This window comes from Agelaius tricolor, unplaced genomic scaffold, assembly GCF_023055355.1.
Source record: "Agelaius tricolor isolate 1412-34295 unplaced genomic scaffold, bAgeTri1.0.p SCAF_13, whole genome shotgun sequence".
Lineage (NCBI taxonomy): Eukaryota > Metazoa > Chordata > Aves > Passeriformes > Icteridae > Agelaius > Agelaius tricolor.
This window is the reverse complement of record NW_027269273.1, coordinates 3503982-3527705: the sequence shown is the minus strand read 5'-3', so window position 1 is coordinate 3527705 and position 23724 is coordinate 3503982. Positions and strand designations below refer to the sequence as shown.

The window sequence follows — 23724 nt, the reverse complement described above, 5'->3', positions numbered from 1 at the left end:
TTTGGAAGCGAGCAGGGAATGAGGACACAGGGGAAGCCACATTGAGTGCGAGTCAGCAGGCAAGGCCGGTATCAAGGAGTCCCTGTGCAAGGCAGGATTGCAACACGGGGCTCTTGCCTCACAGCAGGCGTTGTGTTTGTCCAGGGAAGAGAGGCAGCAATCCCAGGCAAGCCTCTTCCACCTGCAGAACAAAGGCTTGATGGGACACGCAGCATAATGGGAACCTGAATCCATTCAGTCCCAGATTCCTTGGGATGTGCCTTCTCCTGGCCCTGCAGCCAAGGGGAACCTCAATAAGAAACTTTGCCACGGAGAAAAATGAAACAAGAGAAATAATCGGTTTACAGAAGTTTTTATTGTTCATTAAGGAAGCTTTTGTGCAAAAAAACCAAAAAAAAAAACCAAAAAAAAAGAAAAAAATCAAGACAATGTTCTTTAGAAAGCAACTGCACAGTGTCCCCCCAGCATGACTCAAGCAGGTCGGGTGCCACAGTCCACAGGAAGGGAGAAAACTAAAGGGACTCCCAGCAGCAGCACAGGACTTCCCCTGGCTCACTTGCCCAGCATGAATCCTACTAAAAACCCCAGGAAAATAAAACCTTCCCACCACCCTGCCAAGCTGTCAATGCAGCCTCATCTCCCCCTAAAAAAGCTCCACACCATCCAGTTTAAAACACCCAATGCCACACTCTGTGCCCTGGTGTCACACAACCTGTCCCTCCAGGGCAGCACTGCCCAAGGGACAGAGCCCTTCTCCTATCTGCTCCAGCTGGGATACACCACCAAACCACTGCACAAGCCTGCCAGGACAGAAAGCTGCAGGTATTTTATGTCTTTAGGGGAAATTTTCCTCTTTTTCTTTTTTTTTTTTCTCTTCTTTAAAGCCATGAGTGCTTCAGCATTCAGGAAACAGGGGAGAACAACCTCTGTTGCCATCTGCCAGCACTGCCCAGGCTTTTAGTATGCACACAGATCAACTAAAGACCTGCAGTCCAGTGGTTTTCCAATGAAAAATACTCTACTTGCTGCTACAGCATTGTTACTGGAGCTCCTGCATGCCCCACACACCACAGGAACAGCAGGAGTTACCAGAATCTTTCTGAACAGGACTGGAATTTTCAAAGCTCCACATCTGCCCAGCTGCTCCTTCCCAAAGGTCTCCTCAGAGCTACCTCAGTGCCCCTGGCCTGGGGATTAACCTGATCAGAAATGCACACCCAGTGCAAGGTCTGTCCCAAGCAGCACAAGCAGGATTCTCACCCCCAAGGCCTGCCATGTTCCCAGGGTAGCAAGCCTGCCTTGAAGGCTTTTTTGGGGGGGATTTTAGGTCATTTAAGTGGAATTTCAGAGAGGTGTGAAAGGCAGGCTGTCAAGTGTGCCAGCAGAGCTTTAAATAGCCACTTTAGTGCTCCTACCACCTGCCATCTCTGCTTGCTGCATTTCCCAGCAGAAATGGGAGCAGCTCTGGGTAACAATTCATGCCTCCAGTTACTCAGCAGGGTGTCAGGAAAAGTGGGTGGGCAGCAGTGGGAGGTGCCCCCAGGCCTCACAGCACCTCTCAAGTTTTAGATGACTGAAATATGCTGTGAGAGAAAAAGCAGAGCAGGGAACAAACAGGTTACAATGAAACCCGTTTTTCCACCAATTCCCCCCTCAGTGCTGAGCTCCCTCTGACATATTCCCAGCTCCTGCTGACTTGATCCTCCTCCTCCATCTTCCAGTGACAGCTCATGCTACCTCCTCAGCACCCAGCTGGCTGCTTGTGGGAAGCTGCAAGACCAAGCAGAATTGAGCAACTAGGATAAGGAAAAAGGGAGTGATTCCTCAGGTACACCAGCATGCTTCAGGAAACTAACATCCCACGGGCCTGGGCTTGGCAGCAGAACACCCCTGCTGGGACTGAGCAGCCCAAGGAAATCAGGAGGATGTGATCAAAGGCTGAGGGAGGGATTTCCTTAGCTAGAACAACACCGTGAGCCACAAGCGTGGTCACTCAAATGCAAAAGGCTGATCATACAAATGCATCTTTTTAATTATCAGGGACTTTGAAAGTTAGCTGGGCACACAAAGCCCACTCCTCTGTATCTGCAGAGCTTTGAAAATTCCAGCCAAAAGGGTTCCCAGATTCAACATTATCCCTTAGAGTTCCCATACACAGAAAATAAACGTTCCAGCCAGATGTTAAAAATGCAAAGCATGTAAAATCTTCCCAATGCTGCCTACAGAAAGACATTTGAAAGTTTAGCTGCTATCTTGCTCTTTTTTTTTAAAATTAAAAGATAAGAGCCTTGTCTCATTTCACAATCTCTCTCATTCTTCCCAGCACATAAACACTTCAGCCTACCAATTAAAAAAAAAAATCTACAACACACTGACTATTTTTAGGAGCATAATGGGTTAAACTGTACAATCAGAAATCTTTGTTAAGTCAACAATGAAAATCTGATCCTTCAACAGCAGCACTGCTACAGAAGAGTTACAACAAAGGAACTTGAAGGTCAAATTGTTAATGAGGCAGAGAGGAGGGACAGGTGAGATACAGCTCTCTGCCAACCTCAGCCCACATTTCCTAAGAGCCATGGCAAACTTTCAGAACAGGAAAATCTTCTTCTAGTTCCACACATGACGTTTGCAGTGATCAACAGCCTAAAGGGGAAGAAATAGCTGATATTAGTGGAAAAAAGCCAGTTTGCAAACAAGCAGTTCAACACCTTATCCTGAGCCAAGATCTTGGGAGCAAATCTGTTTTTCTTAAAGTAAGTGATTTCAAAGAGGACTAGAATAAATAACATCCTGAGCCTCAGCAGCCAGGAAGGAGCTTTAGGAAAGAAGGCTGATGACCCTTAGCCATTAAGGCCTGGCAGAAAAAGCAATACTGGAAGCCAATTTTTAGAGCCTGCTGAGAGATTGTGACATGGTCTGTTGGCTGCAGGAACACTGACTAAATATAAAGCTGACACTGTACCTTACTAGACATTCTGAAATACTGGCAGACAGGTGTGGGGCACAAAAAGGAGAGGAAAGTCAGCTTTGAGAAAGCTAAGAGCTATGAAACACTCTCTAATCAAACTAGTACCCTTTTGTTTATTTTGAACTGGAGTTCATCCACTTCCAAGTGCAGTAGAAGCCAAAAATGGCTCAGAAAGAGCTGTCAAGGATCAGAAGGAAACTGGAGGCAGAAGGCAGCTTTACTTACATTGCACTGAGCAGCAGTGTCCATGTTCTTACACCAGTAGCCTGGACCCCAGACACAGGCATCATTCCCCAGGAGAGGCTCTTTAGCTGACTCACACACTCCAAGTTTCTGGGAAAAGGGCAACAGCACAGTCAGCACCTTCCTAGCTGCACCAAGAGATCTCCAGTCCAGCCTTATGTCTGAGCTTGCACCTGAGGCAGTGTGGAAGCTGCAGGAGCTCCCACTGAGGTCACACCTGCAGCTGAACCAGCAGCCAGGCAACCTGAGCCAGGGCAGAGATCAGTTACTGGAACTCCTTCGTATCAAGTTTTGAAAAACAGATCCTCTAGAGAAGGACCTTTCTCAAGAAATGTCACTTTGAGGGCACATCACAGCCTGTCACTGAACCTCAGCAGTGGATAACCCCTGGCAGTCTGTCCTGCTGCCCTTCCTGCTGCTGGGCTGGCAGTCACACAGCTGGCCATTCAGCAAGGCCCAGGCCCTGCACAAGGGGCTTGCTCCAAGCATTCAGTGCACTGATTTTGATTCCAGCAGAGTTTCTGCTTGCTGGGCACTGAAAGGCACCCAGGACTGTATCAGAGCCTGCCCTCAATGAAACCAAACTCAATACTCACAGTGCAAACAAAAGTGGGATCCATCACCTCTGCCAAGAGTTGCACAACCACGGGTTCATACTGTTCCACAAACTGCACACACTGCAATGAAACACAGGGTGAGAGATTCTCCTGTGGAGCCTCTGAAAGCAGAGGAATGTGTGGGCTGCAGCAGGCAGGCCTGTGTGCTACCCCAACACCACACTCCACAAGGATAAAGCAGAGGCTTGAGCTCTGCACATGGCACAGGAGGCACTAATCACACAACTACATCATTGTTCCTGCCAGCTCACACCTGCCCACTGCTGTCTGTAGACACACCATGAGGAGAAAAGGGGTCACAAGGAAAAGAACCAAACAGGACAGGCTTTGGGAAAAGAACCAAGCAGAGGAAGCTTTGACTGCAAAGCTTCACACCTCTGATGGTGGAGATCACGCCTGTCTCAAGAGGGAAGCACACAGAAGCAGCTGGAGACAAACTCCCTGAGCAGGACAGCAGCAAGGACTCCCAGGCACTTGCACTCCAGTTATTCCCTCAGACAAGGCTGCAGCAGGAGCACTGCCTGCCAGAACAGCCTCTCTCCCTCTAGTGGAGAGCTGGCTCCAGAGCTGAGGAAGATGCTGCTGCTCTCAGCAGAGACAAACAGCACCAATTAATAAAGCAACCACAGCTATTAAACAGCCTCACAGCAGGAAGAGCTGTTCCACAGCTGCTTTAAGCCTCTCTTCTATCCCCAGTAAACTCACAAGCAGTTGCCACTTGCTGACACTCAGCAGCCACCTAATAAGATTTTCAGGTAAATCTTGATATCAGTGGTCTAACAGGTGTCCCACTGGAATTACACCAGCCTACCTTCAATTACTTCATTAATCCCCTGAGCAGGATCAGTGTTGAGAGAAAAAAAATAAATAAAACCTTCAAGTGTTCCCACCCACTGTTCTCAGAGGATTTCCAGGCAAACCTTTCCTGACTGCAAATTAGTGCAACAATCCAGCCAGTCAATTCAGACCCTTAAAGCAGACATCTATTCAAGGGCCTGCCAACTCCCAAGGATGGGAACTGAGCAAAGCTAATCCCCCTGCACCCCAAACTCCTTTAGTAGAGAATGCTGTTACAAAAACCAACAAGAGAAGCTGCTCTCTAGTTTTCCCAAATACTCTGCAAGATGTCCCTGCCTATGGCAGGGGGGTTGGAATTAGACAGATTTAAGGTCCTTTCCAACCCAAACCATTCCAGGATTCTGTGTTTCATCCTCCTGTTCATCTCCCTCTGCCCTGCCCTGACTGGAAGGCAGGCTGCCACACAGCAAGGTCATTAACTGCCTCAGATCAAGTCTTTCCCCCCTTTTTTTATTTTGTTTGCTCTACTGGACAGGAGAAGCTGCTATGCTTTGATGTTATTTAGTAAAGGGAAAAACCTGAGAAGGATCAGGTTGTTGGACACAAGGGCAGTCCCAGCTGCACCTGTGGACAGTTTGTCTCCAGCCAGAGACAAGGCATTTGGCCAAACACAGAGACCTCTGTTAGGAGTACCTGGACATTTATAGCAGAAGCAGAGACACTTGAGAGACGGACCTAAAATTAGCATATAGACAAAATATCAGATGAAACACTCAGAAAATGAGGTTGAGCTTGACTGTCAGTGTTAGGAGCTATGTAAACACCAAGACCATGGCTTTTTAGTCTGCCTCCTGCACAAACACCTTACCTGTTCACTGACAGACTCTGGCAGGAAGTGACAGACTTTTTCCAGTAAAGCTTCAATTTCAGCTGTCGTGGCATTCTTCTCTAGCTCTTTGTCTGCATAAGCCACCACCATCTTGCAGATATCACAGAAGCCACCTGCAGGTTTCACCACAGCTGAGAAGGGAAATAAAAAACCAAACCAAACATCAGGGCTTGGGTAAAGAGAAAGAGAAGGAAGGAGGCAGTATCAGCAGTGTCCTCAAAAAGAGACCTCATAGGTGAACCAGCTCATTTTGAACACCACAGACCCCCCCTCCTCACCCACCTGGCTGCTGGGGAAGCTTGCTGGCTGCACAGCATTTCAGCATGGCACAAACAGCTTCAGGATTTGTTGCCTCCAAGAGCATGTCAATCACAGCCTGGCCATAGACCTCGATGAAGTCCTTGCACTGGTCCTTGACAGTGCCTGGGAACAGGCGGCACACCACCTCCATCTCATGCACAATCTCCTCCTGAAGCACAGGGCAGGGGGAGAAAATGAGGGAGAGAACTTGGATTCAGTTTATAAGCACATCTTTTCTGTCCCACCCAGGATAGAGATGTTGCTGTTGTGAAAACAGGCAATAAAATTGATTTTCCTTCCCCTTTCAGTGCAGCCCCATCCCAGCCAAAGCTGGAAGGGTACAATGGCCACCACTCACACACCTCTGTCTTGTTGCTCTCCAAGAGGCCAGTCACTTCTTTCACCATGGTCTCACAGATTTCACACAAGGAAAAAGTCTTCTCTTGAACTGAGGCCTTCTGAGTACACAGAAGAAGAAATACACACACAATAAATCAGCACTGCACCACATCTGATAGGGACAATGCCTAACAGCATTTACCCAGCTGCTCACTTTGGGCTGTATTCAAAAGGTCACACAGAATCCAAAACCAACCTCAAAGGACTCAGTAAAAAGCCTGTCTGAATGAACAGGCATTTTTTATGACTAATTTTAAGACTACAACCCCCAGGCTGTACAAAGAGTTGAACCCAGTAGATACAATAATAAAATTAACCATTTTAATAAACAATAAATAAATTTTAAATAGATAAACAATCCCACAGAGACAGAAGTCAAGGGAAATATATAGTGGTTTTTAAAATACATTAATGGAGGACAACATCTCCTAGAATTGAGAAGCCAAGGTGCTTCTTCAAACTCAGAGCTTCAGCATTCTGACTCTGATCCCTCACCTGCACATGGAAAGTGCTGCCCCATTTTTAAAAGAGATCAAAGTATTACTGCAAAGAAAGAGCAAAACTCAAACTGAGAATTTACATTTAAGGTGTCATTCAGAACTGCTGGGACAAGAATTCCACTTTCAATCCTAAAGCATTACCTTGTAGCTTTGGTTCAATGCAGGCTCTGCTGTACAAACAAATCAATCAGCTTTCCTACTTCACAAATCAGCATCAGAAACAAGAAAAGGCCAAGAATGTGTAGGGAAACTTGGATTATTCTGTGCATGAAAGCTCATCTTTTTCACCTGGTTTGTTACACTAAAGCAAAAAGGAAAGCAAAGTACAAAAACCCATCTTACCTCCACAATTTCCATTTTCACCTCATGAACCACCTGAGCTGGCACCAGAGGCTGAAGGGGAACAGACTTCACAGAAGAACAGAACCCAACCATGGCACAAATGTCCTTTGGTTGCTGGAAAGAGATGTGTAAGCAATTTTTAAAAGTCTAGAAGTCTCTGCCCTTTCTACAGAGCCTGTGAGCAGGCACAGAGAGCAAAATTTTGAAAGGCTCCAACACAAAATTCATGACTACTTCTACTTCAAGTATTGCCAAAGCATTTGGTAAGGTTATAGGCAGGACAGCTACTGGATGGAATTTAGCAGCTCCTGTTAAAGAGGAAGAGGTTAAAAAACCCCATTTAAAAAAACCCATGAGCCCACACTTTGCAAGTCCTACAAAAGGAGTTGACTTAAGAGCTACCAACACCAGAACAAGCCACCAGCAGCATCACATCAGAGCTGCATCCACAAAGCTGCTCCCCAGCTTTAAGTAATCACAGGAGAGGCCAATTATCCTGACTTCAGAGTTCACCCAGAAGCTGAGAGAAATGCCTAGAAGAACCTCTTTCCTCATCCACAAGCTACCTTCTTTAAAGCTGCCAGAAACATCATGTTCTGCAAACAGAAACAATTTCTCTCATTACTGAACACAGCCTACAAGAAACAAAAGTTGAGCTTGTTAAAACCCAAGCCTAATCATTTGTATTGCAACAACTGAACTTGCAGTGTTCTCACAGTAAGAGAAAACAGCAAACAGAAACATAGTCTGTAAAAAGGCTTTCTTTCTCAAAGAAATACACTCTTGATGCATTTCTTTTTTGGAACATACATTACTAAATGCACAAAGAAATGTCAGATACAAGGCAAACTGTTCTGAGGAGGACACCCAAAGTGAGAAAGGCTGTACTGAGTGAGACACAAAACTTGCATTTTCTCACCTAAAGCTAGAAAAAGACACCCTTGGTCCTCCAGGTCATTAGAAGATCACATCTCACCCTGTTCCAAGCTTCCTACAGCAGAGGCTTATCCCAGAGTTAATATTGACACATCATGCCACAATCTCATGCACAGGCAGAAGCAGCACCTCAGAGACACTGTGCTGCTTCAGACTACTCCAGGCAGCACCTTTAAGTCAAGCCCTTTGGTTCATGCACTGTAAGAAGCAGTTCCAGGTATTAATGTTACAGCAACACCCACATACACACAGGTTCCCTCACAGAGGGGTGACAGACACAAGGTCCCACAGGACAGGTTCAATTAAAAGCCCCAATTGCTCTAGGAAGCTTTCACCTTTTCAGTTCATGTACTTCAAACATCTATACCATTGTCCTAGATTTAAAGGTTAACCAAGGAAAGACCTGGGGACAGCTTTGCTCAAGCCCTTTGGAGCCCAGACTTTAAACCAGCAGCTGCCAGGAGCCACTGGCATGTTTTTTCTACATCTATCCTTCTTCTGTAAAAGGGAGGATATTTTCTTCTCTACTGGCCAAAGCATAATCAAGTTGAAATCTTGGTAGCACAAAGTGGTATCTGGAGCTGGAAGTAGGGCTGATGCACTGGAGGAAGCCTTTAGTCTTTCTCTGTTTTAATCACATAAATATCCCTTGTATCTGTCAGCACTGAGCACAGTCACACCAAGTGTACAGCTAAGAGAGCCAGAAGTGAACTACAAGGCCTTTAAGAGCAAAGGGTGAACTACAAGCAGGCTATCACCACAGGCAAGTTGCTCACCTACCTGATCCTTCTGTTGACAGGGGAGATTGGAGACAGAGGAAGAAAGGAGAAATTGAAGATAACAGTTAAGAGAAAAAAAACACATCAAGCACTTGGAACTGCATATATTCTTTGCACAAAGATAATGGAATATGACACAGTCCCCACCCCAAAGATCCTCAGCTACAGCAATTCACATTTAATTGCACAGTGCTAACCAGCATTATTCATCTGCAGTTATTAAGGCATCCTGGGCAAGACTACCTCCAGAGAGTCTGGACAGCACTCAGATGCACACCAGGTGTAGTCATATTCCAATTTCAGCCATGAACAACACACTGCATTGCAATGCTTAGAATGAGAAACTTAAGTGCTGTTGGAACAAACATGGACTTCTCTCCAAATGTTTAAGGAACAGGATGAGCTTCTGAGTAGCCTATGGCAACTGGAAACAAGAAAAGGCCACTATGTTGCCAAATTCAGGTTCAAGGCAGCCAGGTCTTCACCTGTAGTTTGTTATGTCACCTGTGGCATCTACAGACTGCACTAAGGAAAGGCTTAGCTGTGTTTTTTAAGTCCCTCAGCTCTCTGGATAGAGAGGTGCTGTGTATGAGGTAAATGAATGCTGCTGCAGAAGGCACCACTCACTTTCCATGGCTCCTGTCAAAGCCCAGAGAGCAGGAACCTTCAGACAGCAATCCCAGCAGGATGTGCAGCCTTGTTTCCAGGAGACACCTTATCTCTCACACCTGAACTGATGTTGCAATACTGTGACAAAGCCAACTCTCAGGTCATTAACACAGTATTTGGGGAAGGGGGAAGTGGTGTAAGCACAGGACTGAGATAAAAGAATATAAAGGAACATGTGCAATGTATCTTCATATTTCAAAGGATTAGAGTGCCTTTTGCACTGCAGAAGTGGTTATAAAATGGAAGGAAATGTGCTAAAGAAAGCATCCTGAAACTGAAATTGCTATCCAAAAAACACCAAGTTCAAAGCATTAACAGCAAGGCTTAGAGAGCAAGGGCCCTCCCCAAAGTTTTGCTGCAGTGCATGTTTCCTGTTTCCAAAGAAGCCAGAGAAATGAAGTGAGAGCAAATACTGCACTCTGCTGATCTTACCATGTGCATCATCATCTGGATGGCCAGGTCAGAATACTCAGAGATGTAGCTCTTGCACTGCAGAAAGTGGAAAGAGAAAATCTCATGACTACCAAACCACTTGTGCTGTAGAGTCCATCTAGAATTTTCTACTACATCTCAAGGTATTAATTTACCTGTCCTACTGCATAACAACAGGTCTTTCAGAGCTTGGCCCAAATACAAGATGGCATTTCAGGTTACAAAACTGCTGCACAGGTAACTGCTTAACCTTTTCTCTTCCCCTCAGGGCAAAAAGGCCCAGCCCCCACTGATACAGCCACATTACCCACCCAGACCATGTTTGTGGAAAAGGCCTTTAAGGGCTAGAAGCAATCTGGAGTCCTTCTCTTCCTCCCCAGTCCCACACATCCCACCCAACTTTCCTGACCACAAAGTTTACCATTTCAGTGGTGTTATTGTTAGACTGTGTTAACACATGCAACATGTCTCCTTTGTGATACTAAATAGAGAATATGATCAGGGGATTAAGGCACTGAACAAACTATTTTATGTTTGCTTACAGGAACAGAATTTCTCAATAAAAAGGGACAGTTTACCATATCAGACATGCCAGGTCCCAAACGGTCACACTCCTCCTTGGCATGAGCAACCAAAGACTTCACAAAAGAGGAGTTTGTCTTCACAGCCTCCTGAACATCAGTGACCAGCTGAATGCAATCCTGGCACACATCCCCACCGGCCTGGACAAAGAGAGAAAGGAAACTCAAGTTGACACAACTTCACATGACATGTTTCAGAAGCTCCTGTTACTACCAAGTTTCACAAACCATTCTGAGCTATGTACAAACCTTAAATACTCTGGGAAACACTTTGAAGCCTCAGCTAGTAGGGAGGCAGACAATCCACTGCTGGTGTGTGCAGCAGCCACTAGATGGAGATTAGGTACTTACTTGGCTCCAAAGCCAAGATAATAGTTAAGATACCCAATCTTCAAATCTTTTGGTTCTGTTACAGACCACACTGGGGAGGTTTCTAAATCTGACATAGATCTTACCTGCTCCACCCACAGCAGCTTGCTCTCAGCCCACTCACTGCTCAACTCCCACACCCTGGCTTGCTGTCAACACTCAGCCTCTGCACCAAGTTCATTGCCTCATCTATTCCCCTTTATCAACTATTTGTTCTTTTCCAATCCAGTCTGTCACCTTTACATTCAAAGACAAATGCATCCCCTGAGGGGCACAGCTAGCAGGTTGCTCAAAATATGGGAAGAGCTGTTCTTCCTTTGAACCTTTGAACTCTTTGTTTGAACCCAAGCTTTCTCTCAGAAGAAATTGTTTTCAGCAAAATCTGCTTGATTATCACAGTCCTGGGTGGCAACAGCACAGCACAAGACTTGCCTCTGCAGACTGTAGAACTTAATCCAAGATTATACATATGGTCCACACTAGAACAGGCCTTAGTCCTAGGCTTACCTTAGGCTTCTGCTTGGCCTTCTCCTGAGGGTAAAGAAGAAGAGGCACATTAGCCATGAACGGGGATGCCAGCTCAGAGAAATCCAGCTCTGGGATCTTGTTGGTCTGGAGCTGTTTCTGGAGTTTCATTGCTGCAAGGTGCTTCTGAAGGGAGTGGCACAGAGCAAGGGCACTGCACACAACCTCAGGTTTATCCTGGGGGAGACAAGATACACACACAAAGCTCCAAACTGATGTCACTTTTAAAGTTCAGAGTAGAGAGTCATTCAGCTGAAACATGGTAAGACAAGGAAATGTTTCATAGCAAGGAAGGAGTCTTCAAACTAACAGTACCAGTGATCCACAAAGGATTCATATGCACAATCTGAGGCAGAAGAGAAATTCTGGCATCAAGAGGAGCACAACTTTTAATACCAACAGCTGAAAATTGTTATCTACTTACAAGCTCTTCCTTGACCATATCCATGATAACTGGTAGGTAGGAATCCACAATTTCTTTGCACTCAGAGATAAGGCTTGGGTCAGGAAGAAACTCGCAGGTCTTCTCCAAGTAAGAGCGGATCTCATCCTATCAAAGATGAGGTAAGCAGAGACAGATTATATTTCTCTCTCAAATGCTCCTTCCATTCCCAAAAAGCACAAGACAAAGCCTGAAACAAGCTCCTCAGAGTCAGGTAGGTCCAGGTAGCAACAAGCAGAACTAGAATGAAGTTCTACACTACAGACACGTCTTCCCCAGTTCTGGAGCTTCAGTGAGACCCTGGCACAGCACAAACATGTCACATGCTCGTGTGGCCTGCACAGCCCAGCCTTGCCAGAACAGAACACTTACACTCAAGAGGAGAATGTGAACTTCTGGGCTCATGGGACAGTGACTTGTTTAAACAAAGTACCCACAGGCTGACAAAAGAAAAAGGGAAGCAGTGCCCACAAAGCAAAACAAAAGCCAGCTGGTGTAACCACCCACTCCTAGAGACTGCAGTACCCCACCTTTTAATCCTGGCACAGGAACAACTTTATTAAGTATCTACAGTCAATCAGGGATGTGTTAAGGCATGGGAGGCTCTAGAATTTGCTAATTTCTAAACCAGCAGAGGCTGTTTAAAAGCCTTTCCTCATGCACTTCAGTCCCTTTCAACATCTGCTGCTTATGTTAGGAAAATAACACAGACTACTCTTCCACCCCCTCACCACGAGACCTTGAAACCAAATAGTGTTTTGGGGCGAGGAGAAAAGGAGCTTTACTTACCTCAGTGCCATTATCCTTTAAAATTTTGCCAGCAACTGTCACAAGCTCCTTACACAAGTCACAGGGAATACTGCTCTGGAGAGAGAAGCAGAGAGTTACTTGGAGAAAGAATTAAGTGCCTGTAAGAGCAGAGTGTGAACAACAACACAAAGGGCAAACGTTACGCCTGGAATTAAGGAAGAAAGGTGAGGCCAGGGTGGGGAGAGGTATTTTTAAACAGAGTGAGGCTATTTCAGGCATGTCCAGCCACAGTTTCGTCAGTAAACCAATGCTGGATGAAAGCTGACATGCTACTGCTTGCTCATTTCACCTCCTCCCAGTCCCTGGAAATACAAAGTTGATTGCCCCAAGACACCTTCTCCTTTTACCTTTTCTTTCAGAGTTCACACTTGCTAGAAATCTTAGAACATTTCAGGCTGCTTCAACCATTGTAGCTGTGATCTGACATTCCTCCCTTCCCCTACTTTTCCTTAAACTGAAGTATCTCTGCACAGATATAGCCAATGTGGACTGAATTAATCTGTATGTAAAACACCTTTTTCTCCCCTAGAAAACTGAGAAACAATACCCAAACTACAGCTCCACCTAGTAAAGCAGCCCTGACATTTAGTGCAAATGCAACTTGAAAAGTAATGAGAAAATGATGTGTATATGTACTGTATGATAGGTGCCAATATAAGAATTTAATCAGACAGTGATCTGCAGATGGACATTCCATTCAATTTGAAGAGGCCACATTAATCAAATCCACGATCTATTGGAAAAATGTACTCAGTTCAAATAATTCTCATATCTTCATACAGGTCATGTAGCTGCTGCCTCAGTGACAATCTAGCAGAGTGTGCTGCAGTGAATGAAATGTCTGATTTTAGGGACATCTTGGAGACAGCAGGGCCATGCATTACAAGATATAGGCCTGAAATACTCCTAAGCACCTTGTACTCCCCAGTACCACTGCACTGATTGCCTTGCCTGGGAAGCTGCATATTCCAAAGCTGCATTTCAGTCACCTGCAAGCTCAGGCAGCTGCTTTCCACTGTGTCTGGTTGGTATTTCCAAGCCTTTCTTTAAACTTGCAAAAGTTAAAGAATATGTATGGGAGATCAAAGAACATGTATGGGGATCAAAGGGTGTTACTAAATATTACATTTGGACTATTCTTTTCTGTTGTGCCTCCCATAATTTAGCATATGGTGCATCTTTCTGGGAATTTCAACCTTTGAGAAATAAATACACAGCCTTTTTGTAGTAATTGCTCAAGTTCAGAAAAGACTCCTCTAAATTAGGAGTCAGTAATAATGCAGAGGAACAAGTGAAATCCACTAGCTCCATTCCATACATTGCTGGGTGATTGTGCAACAGGTCACAGGAGAAGTCAGCAGACAAGTTGTGCAAGGCAGAGCAGTGAAAAGCAACCTCCATCCAGCACCCACATTAAGGCAACCTCAGCAGAGCCTGATGTAGCACTTAACTCCCACCAGAGACTTGAGAAATCTCCCTCAGAGTGTGGATAGCATCCAGCTGAGCCCCAGGTGGTTCTGGGGGCTCTCAGAGGCTGGCACTTACCACGGCAGGCTTGCTCCAGACGTTCTGCTGGCAGTGCTTGAGTGCCCCGCACTGCGACGCCGTGCGAATGCTCTGGCACCACACCTCGGGCCCCTTGGCACATTCCTTCTGCCACAGCACAGGGCTGGCCACAGCTGCCAGAGAGAGAAAACTCACATCAGCCTTCCCAGATAACTAAAGAACCACCTGGTTATTTCATGGTTTTAAGCACATTGCAATCCAGAAATTTTTGGCCTGTCCCAAATGCAGGTTATAGAGTCAAAGGAAAAAAAAAAAAACTGGAAAAGGCATAAAGGTTGAACTTCCAGAGTCTCAGCACCCCAGCAATCTGCTCCTCCATCATCCACCTTTTAACAAAAGAAATTAAATCCCAAAATACAAAACCTCACTTTGCTTAGCACACAAGAACTACCAGATGATTTGAAACAGCAAAGCTGCTCATTACAGAAATTTACACTACAGACAGCTGTGTCACAGGCATCTTCTATGAAAAATCCTTTCCTTAGGATTTTTCCTCCTCAGAAGCTGAGAGGCCTCAGGAACAAAATGTAACCAATGGTTATCTGCTGCTGTGGAATGCAACAGGTGCATCTGGGATTGGGCTCATGTGGGTGTTTCTAATTAATGGCCAATCACAGTCAGCTGGCTCAGACTCTCTGTCCAACACACAAGTTTTTGTTATCATTCCATTCCTTTTCTATTCTTAGCCAGCCTTCTGATGAAATAATTTTTTCTTTTAGTATAGTTTTAATATAATATATATCATAAAATAATAAATCAGCCTTCTGAAACACGGAGTCAGATCCTCATCTCTTCCCTCATCCTCAGGCCCCTGTGAACACCATCACACAAAACCTTGCTTTGCTTAGCACACAAGAATTACCAAATGATTTGAAACAGAAAAGCTGCTTATTACAGAAATTTACCCTACAGACAGCTGATTCCCAAAGCTACAAGCTCCCTGTTCTCCTGCCCTACTGGCACTTCAGCTCTGAGCCAGCCTGTGATTGCTGCCTGCATTCCTCCTCCCACATGAGGCATCCTGTTCTCACACAGCAAGTGAGAGGGTGAGGACAGATTGTAGATTAGGAGCCACAACAATGTACACATTGCATGCAAGACTTGAGAGCAGGTACAGACCAAAACATTGACCAGAAACAGAAAGCTTTAAGAATGTTCTTAAGGAATGTTCTATCATACTTTTTAAACACACTAAATCTATTTAGACTTCCTTTTTTTTTTTTTTTTTTTTTTGTCTCTTGGTTAGGTCTTCAACTGTGAAACTGTGAACAGAAAAATCTGTGGGGGTGAAAAATGTACCAGTCCTTTTTTTGGACATTACCTCCCAACCCATGTGGGACTGCCATGCAACCTATAGAGCTTTCAAGTAAGATACAGAATATCTTCTCTGGACAGTGTTGGTAAAGAAATGGAAAGTATCTGCTCTATGAGCTATCAGTAGGACCAGTGAATCAAATCCATGTTTTTAATGACTTTCCAAGCTTTTTATTTTTTAATTGTGCTGTCTGAACCTGGCCCCCAACTTCTCCCAGTTTCTAAAACCATCCTGTGTGTCAGTAAGCTCTGTTGCCTCAGGAGACATTGCAATGCCCTGCATTGCACTAACCAATCAAGAAACAACTCCTAAAATCCTGCAGCAGGCAGCCTCCAAAAAAATCCACCACGGTCCAAGCCTACAAGGCACTGCTGCCAAACTTTATAAAAATTTAAAAAAGCAAAACAAAACAAAATATAAACCCAACCTGTTCAAACCTATTAGCTGTACAGGTGTTCTCTCTACATCAATGCTGCTTGCACATCACAAAACCCTGTAAAATTACTCTGTCAGCCACAAGGCAAGAGTTCAGGTGTTTCATTCCTTCATTCCTATGAAGCTTCTGGCAATGTTACAGCAGATGAACAATCACTTTCCCATTTCTCATGCCTTGTTGTAGGCCATTAGAGAATCGATTTAAAGCTGAATTACAGTGCATCTACAAGGTACAGGGGCACCACTCACCAAACAGCCAGATAAACACTGCTTTATAGGTGGCATCCTGCAGCCTTCTCAGCTGTTGATTTATAAAGCCTGTTTACACTGGGCTGCAGAGGAATGACCCATTTCTTTGAAGAAAAACGTGCTTTGCACGCCTGATTTTTTACACAAGAACTCAGAGCTTGCCACCCTCTCTCCCAGTAAAAAGCTTCATTGCATATTGTCCTTGAGTAGAAGTGCCTGGGAGACTGCAGGAGTAAGACTTCAAAGCTTCTAATAATGTATGGTTAGCAAAATATTTACAGCCTATTCTAAACTCCAGCATTATTGATCTGGAAGCCTTAAGAATAGTTAATTTTCAAAGTCAGAGTGGCCAGCCAAAGAGCTGTCAGCTCTGGCAGGGTGACAATAAACAAGAATACACTTGGTTGAGGGAAAGTTATTCTTCCCTTTCAGATACTGGCACTGAACAGTGGTAGGAAGGCTCTGGAAGGCAGAGTCAGGCTCTGAATGAAGTCAGTCAAGATCTGGACTTTAAACAGTGGAATCAAGGATTCCCAACTATTTACAAGCACAGCTTTTAACCCATGCCTTTATCAAAAGCCAATCACTCCTCCTGCATTGAAGCACACTGTAAACTACAAAACTGAACTATACCACTCCAATAATGGTGATTCCAAGCAGTCTCTCCATCTCTTCATTTAGGACAGTGTTTTAAAGCCAAATGGAGGCATTCATGCTGTAACTTGCATTGGTTTGATCAGGCTCTTAGTGAGCTTTCAGGTTTTGTTTGATTATTTTACTTTTCAGATCTGCACCAGCTTCAGCACAATGTCTTGCTCCTTCTTCCTCACAGCCTTAACAATAGACCATTATTAAGTGAATGACAAAAATACTGTTTCAGAATTATTTTCAGTTATCAGCTTTGCTGGCTGTGTGTCAAGACAACTCTAAATTTTAATGTTTTCAGTACAGATCTTACAGTCAGGCAGTGACTAAGCAATTTTGTTTGTTAAGGCCACACACACATGGCTGGCACATTTTAGAGCAGCTAAGAAAACAAAGATGACACACACTAATCATGGCTTCCTTTCTCACACCTCCAACAGTGACTTCAAACATTGTTAAATTCTTACAAGTTTGTTCTGGACTATGAGAACTTTTGTTTGAAATCTTGTATCTAATATAAAAGGATATACCTTTGTTGCAACAGTATCCACCCTCCCTTTCTGAACATCCTGGGAAAAACAGAAACAAATCTAAAAAATTCTGCATTTCTTCAGATCCTGCAGATTCAGAAAAGAATAACTGGAAATCTCTACTGTTACTTTTTCCCTTTTAGCTTGCTCTCCTATTTAACTATGAAACAGAATTTTTGCCTCATATATTAACTTATATTACAACAAAAGCAAACATACCAGTGAAGTGTGTTAAGGCCTTGTGCTGTCTCAGAATAAATAGTTTTGAGTTTTAACTCTTCCCTCCAAATAGCCTTTGCTACAAAAGGAGCAATACCTAAACATGGTATTTCACATCCCCAGCACAGCAGCAACCCAAGAGAAAGCAAATAAAAGAAATCCAAGGGAATTACTTTCTTTGTTATCTCTAGCATCTCTTTATTTTATATATTGTTCTTTACCAAAGGTCATGCATTTTTAATAGATTTCTCATTTCTCTGTAGATCACCTCTCAGCAGTCACATATCATGCTCACCAAGAGCTATCCCCCCCTGTTTCCTCAAGTTCTTGCAAACCACTGTTTTTAGAGCATCAAACAAGTTTATCTGTGAAGGCCAAGGGGTTCCTTTACTCATCCTTTTCACTGGTTTCTCCTTTTCTCAAGCACTTCAGATGTGGCTTCTTCAATGTAAGAAAAAAAAGCCTTTGCTTTACCAAGTTTATCCTAACATACAGACACAAATTTGGCAAGTAGAGGTGATGGCCCTCAGAAAATATCACCTTTTCCACTTGGCTTACAGAGCCCTGCATGTGAAAGCACAGCCCAGTTCTTCACTTCTCCCCAGGAAACAGGGACCTAAAAAGAAGGAAGTTTATAATGGCTGGATCACCATTCTGCAAGGACAGCTACAGGAAAATTGCCAGGCAATTACCTCTCTTGGAAAACACCTTCCCTTCCCTCATGCATTTGTCTCACTCTTCTTCCACAGAGAGCCAGTCTGGATTTTTTCCTCTAGATTCTCAGAAAAACATCCTAAGAAATCCCCTCCAAAGCTGCACTGAAGCTACAAATGAGACTTAAAATTAACCAGCTTCTGTAAGAGTCAATGAACAGGGATTCTGAGGGGCCAGAGCAGATTCCCTAAAGAGCCAAAGGATGAACCAGAAAGCTACCACCCAGAACACAAAGGAATTTAACCTGAAAACTCCATCCTCCTCCAAACCCAGCTGCTAGAAAAACCCTTGATTACTGACAAATTAACCTGTAATTTGGGGAAAAAAATATGAGGAAAGTGCTGAGCTGCTGTTCAACTCAATGGATTGAAGTAAAACATGAAGATCATTTAGGGTGCTGTCAACTCTCAGGCTTTTTATGTGTCCAACTTGCATGAGTGTATTAACCTATTCATCAGGAAGGCTGTCATTCCCAGGCTGTCCTACTTGCAATGCTAAAAAAATTAAAAATTCATTATCTCCCAGAGACACCACAGACCAAAGAAATGCATCAGCCTGTGCCATCTGTGCTCTGCCAGTTACTGACTTTTCCCCATGTCCTTTGAGACTTGCAAAAACAAAGTGTGTTTAGGTTAAAGAAGTCAAGAGGGATCAACTTCTCTTCTCCAAAGTTTACAAAGTGTCAAGAAGCGAAGGAGGAGTCACTGAAGTTATCTGGAGGGCTCAATACTCCACAGCCTCTCTGGTCGGTTAATGAGTGAAACTTCAAAAGTTGTAACTGCAGCACTCACCAGTGACTCTTGCCAAAGGGCCTCTGGATTAATGAGGCAGTAAAATGACCATAACATTTGAGGGATTACAGGCAATTCAAAGAAAAAGTGCAGGGAAAGTGGAAACAGCTAAAAATAAGTCTTCCTCTCCAATATCTACTGAGGAAAAACCCAACTTGAACCATGTCTAACTAGCACAATGGGCAAGAAATGAGTTTGGAGCTAACACCACAAGCAGGCTCTTCCTCAAAGCTGGGAACTCATTCTCATTTTGGCACACTGCCTCTGCCTCAGGTGCTCCCTTGCTTCCCTCAGCAGAGCACAAGATGACAGGAGAAGCAGTGTGTGTGGGTACAAGCAATCACAATAAAATTAAAGAGAGCAGAGAACTGGATGAGCTGGGACAGTAAAAGCATCTCTACTGGCCCAGAAAATTGTCCCAGGTAACTGCAAAGGTTGCAAAAGAATGGTTTCCAAGTTGGCCAGGTACTGCCTGAGATTTTCCTGTGGCAGAATCCAGAAGATTCTGGACATAAGTGGATGTTCCAGGGCACCTGGTAGTCATCAGGAGTAAGTGGTCCCATACTGTATGCTAAGATATTCCCAAAAAGTTCTTATGAGCAGCATTTCTCCCTGCAGCAGATGCCTGTAGGAATATCTAAAATATTTGGGGCATATTTGTGGTCCATGTCCATTGTTTCTGGGTTTGTTCTGAGGGGTTTTTGGGGGGGAATGCAGAGGACAGATTTCATGTGAGTCTCTGCAGAAATCCTGGATTTATCATTCCTTTTTCACTAGATAAATATATACAAAAGACTGGGAAAATCTGCTATCAGGCATCTGAAACCAAACATTGCCTCATGACCAAATACAGAGAAGCACTGCCCTAAAATACATACACACACTTCAGTGTAGCCTTTTTAATTGCAACAAGAACTCTGATATTTTAGCAGCAGCAAACAAATCACATTTAAAAGCTGCTCCATTAAAAAAAAGCAAACAGAAAGGGAGTAAATCCTTTAAGAAAAAAACAAAGCCTCTTTTTATGTCAGAGTTCTAAGGCCCCAACCTGCTTTGAAGAATGAGATGTACAGGAGATACTGGAACAAAAACCCCATGGCAGGCAGCAGGAACAGCTACAAAACCAAGATGTGCCTGCATTTTACAGCAGAAAAGCCTTCCCTGAAATAGCTCAGCGCAGCCTCCCGGGGAGCCTCAGCTGCCATCAGGTGACACATCCAGTTTTGCTGACAAGCTCCATCTCCCTGGCTCCACCCTCCCCATGCCCTCGGTGCACCGACAGCACAGACCGGGGCTGCAGAAAGGCTGCCCGGGGCTGGGGCGTGAGCAGGGGCGGGCAGAAGGGCTGGCTCGGCTCCTCCGGACACAACCAACAACCTTTTCTATTTATACCTGGCCGGCAAACAAGCAGGGGATTGTGCAAGGGCAGGTTTGCACAGGGCACATGACTGCTGTGCTATCAGAGCGCTGGGTGACAGCCTGATCGTGCTTCAGAGGCAGCTACTCCTCCAGGAAAACACAGATTTGATTTGTACATCATCACAGCACCGTTTGGGTCAGGAAAACACCTCCGAGATCACCGAGTCCAAGCTGTGAGCAATCACCACCTTGACATCCAGACCAGAGCACTGAGCGTCAGCTCTGACATTTCCTGAACACCTCCAGGGGTGCTGACTCCACCGCCTCCCTGGGCAGCCTTTCTGAGAAGGAATTTCTCCTGACTTCCAACCTGGACTTACCCTCCAGACCCTTCCCCAGCTCCATTCCCTTCTCTGGACGTGCTCCAGCACCTCAGTGTCCTTCCCATAGTGGACACAAGAGTGGAGGTGTGGCCCCACAGTGCCCAGCACAGAGGGACAGTCACTGCCCTGGTCACACCATTGCTGGCACATGTCACAGACATCTTTTATGGAAAATCCTTTCCTTAGGATTTTTCCTCCTGAGAAGCTGAGAGGCCTCAGGAACAAAATGCAAACAATTATTATCTGCTGCTGTGGAATGCAACAGGGGGATCTGGGATTGGGCTCATGTGGTTGTTTCTAATTAATGGCCAATCACAGTCAGCTGGCTCGGTCTCTCTGTCTGAGACAGAGCCTTTGTTATCATTCCTTTCTATTCTATTCTTAGCCAGCCTTCTGAGGAAATCCTTCCTTCTATTCTTTTAGTATAATTTTAATGTAATATATATCATAAAATAATAAATCAACCTTCTGAAACATGGAGTCAGATCCTCATCTCTTCCCTCATCCAAGCACCCCTGTGAACACGGTCACAGGCACAAGACACCTTCCACTCTTCTCCTAATTTCATCTGCACCAGTGGGCTGCCTTTTTTTTTTTCTTAGAAACCACATTCACAGCAGAACAAGCCTGCAAAACTACAGAACAGTCCAGTTATCTGCTTTATCCATATCCTCAAGAAAATTCAAGTCAGGCTAATTCAGCTCACAAATTTCCCATCCCCACACGTTCTGACCAGTGTTTGCTAGAGGAATTACACATTAACTTGAATCTGCCTTCTTTACAAGGTTTTAAGTCTACAATTTTAGGGGAGGAGGGATGTGAAAAATTCATATCCTCAAAGTTTTTACTTTCCACTCCCAGCTTAACTTTTAATTTAGCAAAAAGGGCAGGGGAGGAAATACTCAGTTAAAGAGAAACCGAGTCCTGCTTTAAGAGCACACCCAGCCTTTCTCCTCCCTGCCTGGCCTCAAAGACAAGAAACAATCAGAGTGCACATCAGTAGTCCAGAGATGCCAGGACCTGTACACCCTGCTTTAATTCCTCTGTGTCTCCCTTAAAGGGAAGATCCACAGAAGCCCTGTAAGTAGGTCAACCAAAAACCCTCACGGCCTGTAAGGCAGCCAAGTGACTCCATTAGGACCTGACAAGGGTGGCTGAATGTTTGCACAGCTAATTAGCCAGCTGGGCAGACAAAACGGTGTTTCCAGCAAAATCTTCAGGAAAATCTGCAGGGCAGGTGAGGCAATGAGCATTCAGAGCCCTGGTGAGAAAAGACAGCTGTTTATTTGTGTAGAAAGAGTGGCTTCTAAGGAAAAACAGGCCTGACTGGTCTCCTGCTGCCCTCAGCTGCATGACATGCCTTTAACAGGTAGGCCAAGCAAACCCTCATTGCTGAACTGGTTTCTCATTACAATTTCCCTAAACACACTAATGGGAAAGCTGGTGGATACTTCAAGGTGAAGCCTTTTCACTTTCAGAGCCCAAGAAACTGCAATGATTTCAGCCATTTGGAAGCAGTCCCAGAAGGAGTGGCAAGTGATGGCAGCTAATTCAGTGCAGAGCAGACTCAAAGGACACTGTGAAAGCACATAAACACGCAGAGTGAAAGCTGATATTTGCTTTCTGGTTCCTGCTTGAAAATTCTGAGGTAAGCCATTAAAGTGTCCACATATCAGCATATTAAATATTATCAGTATATCTAGGGGAAAGTGTCCCTGTCCTAGGCAGAGGGCTGGAACTAAATGACCTTTAAGGTCCCTTGCAAACCAGGCCATCCTATGATTTTATGACATTAAAACTACAATAAAGGACAAAACTCATGTACAATCATGAAAAATTTCACAGGATTATTTACTATATTGTGCCAGCTGGTTACTCCTATGGCCTTTAAACAGCCAGCTGGGCTTTTTTTTTTTTTTTCACTTTTGAAATGCTGCAGGTTAAGCTTGTGAGCAAATAAGCTTTATTATTAAATAGTCTAATTTAGAAGAAAATTCTGCAAGTAAAAGTGTTGGGCTTTCTAGCTATTCCATCCCACAGCCTAAAGGTGTATTATTGCTCCCCAGACTATGAATCATTTCTGTATCTCTGTCAAGCTTCTGCAATGTACAGAACACAAGCACTGCATGCTCTAACCTCGAATCCCACAGCTAAAGGGAGACCATCATCCATCCCCCATCACTTTCGCCTCAGCAACAACAGGTAACGAGACGGCGAGCAGCAAATTCAGTGGAATTTTCCATGGGGAGCAGGAGATCCTAATGCAGAAACACCACAGCAAAGGCAACCTCCCGCCATCCGCAAGAGGATTAGCAGCCATCTATCGCTGAAGTGGCGGAGATAAACAGCGCTGCTGGCAGGAAAAAAACAACAATCCCTCCCGAATGTCCCCACCAGCCTGGGCTCTGATCCGTGCGGGACGAGGGGGCACATCCAGCACGCTTCCATCGGGAAAGCATTTATTTCCCCACCAGCAGCGGGAACGGCCAGATCCTCACGGGGACTCCCCCTTCTCCCTGCCCTGGGGCTATTTTTGGGCGACTCTCCCCCTCCAAACACAGCATTTCCATCACAGCCACCCCGAGGGCGCCCTAGAAACCCGCACTGCCCTGACGCTCCCTCAGCCTGGGATCTTGAAGCGAATACAAACAGCCTTAGGACCCGCCTTCGCCCCTCGTCCCGCGCACACTGAGCGCTCTCCCTGAGCCCACCGAGGCTCAGCTGGATGGGGAAGGGGCTCGGCAGGCGGAGGGCAGCGCTTACCGGCGGCCAGGAGCCCGAGGAGGCTGAAGAGCCCGAGGATCAGCGGCCGCGCCATCGCTTCCCCCTCCGTGCCCGTCTGCAATGCGGCGCCGCCGGCACCGCCCGCGCCCGCCCTTATATAGGGGCGGGTTGCGCACGCGCGCACGCCGCCCC

At 45.1% G+C, this 23724-nt stretch overlaps 1 protein-coding gene across 1 annotated transcript; it reads right to left on the bottom strand.

Annotated features, from left to right (window-relative positions):
- Positions 1 to 336: 336 nt before the first annotated feature.
- Positions 337 to 23724, bottom strand: PSAP (prosaposin). Its single transcript, XM_071438451.1, has 14 exons — positions 23572 to 23724; positions 14148 to 14281; positions 12582 to 12656; positions 11775 to 11900; positions 11333 to 11527; positions 10454 to 10597; positions 9876 to 9932; positions 7060 to 7173; positions 6181 to 6276; positions 5801 to 5987; positions 5498 to 5649; positions 3811 to 3891; positions 3197 to 3304; positions 337 to 2646 (listed from the first exon to the last, which is right to left on the bottom strand). The coding sequence occupies exons 1-14, from the start codon at positions 23624 to 23626 to the stop codon at positions 2611 to 2613; spliced, it is 1560 nt and encodes a 519-aa protein (XP_071294552.1). The 5' UTR covers positions 23627 to 23724; the 3' UTR covers positions 337 to 2610.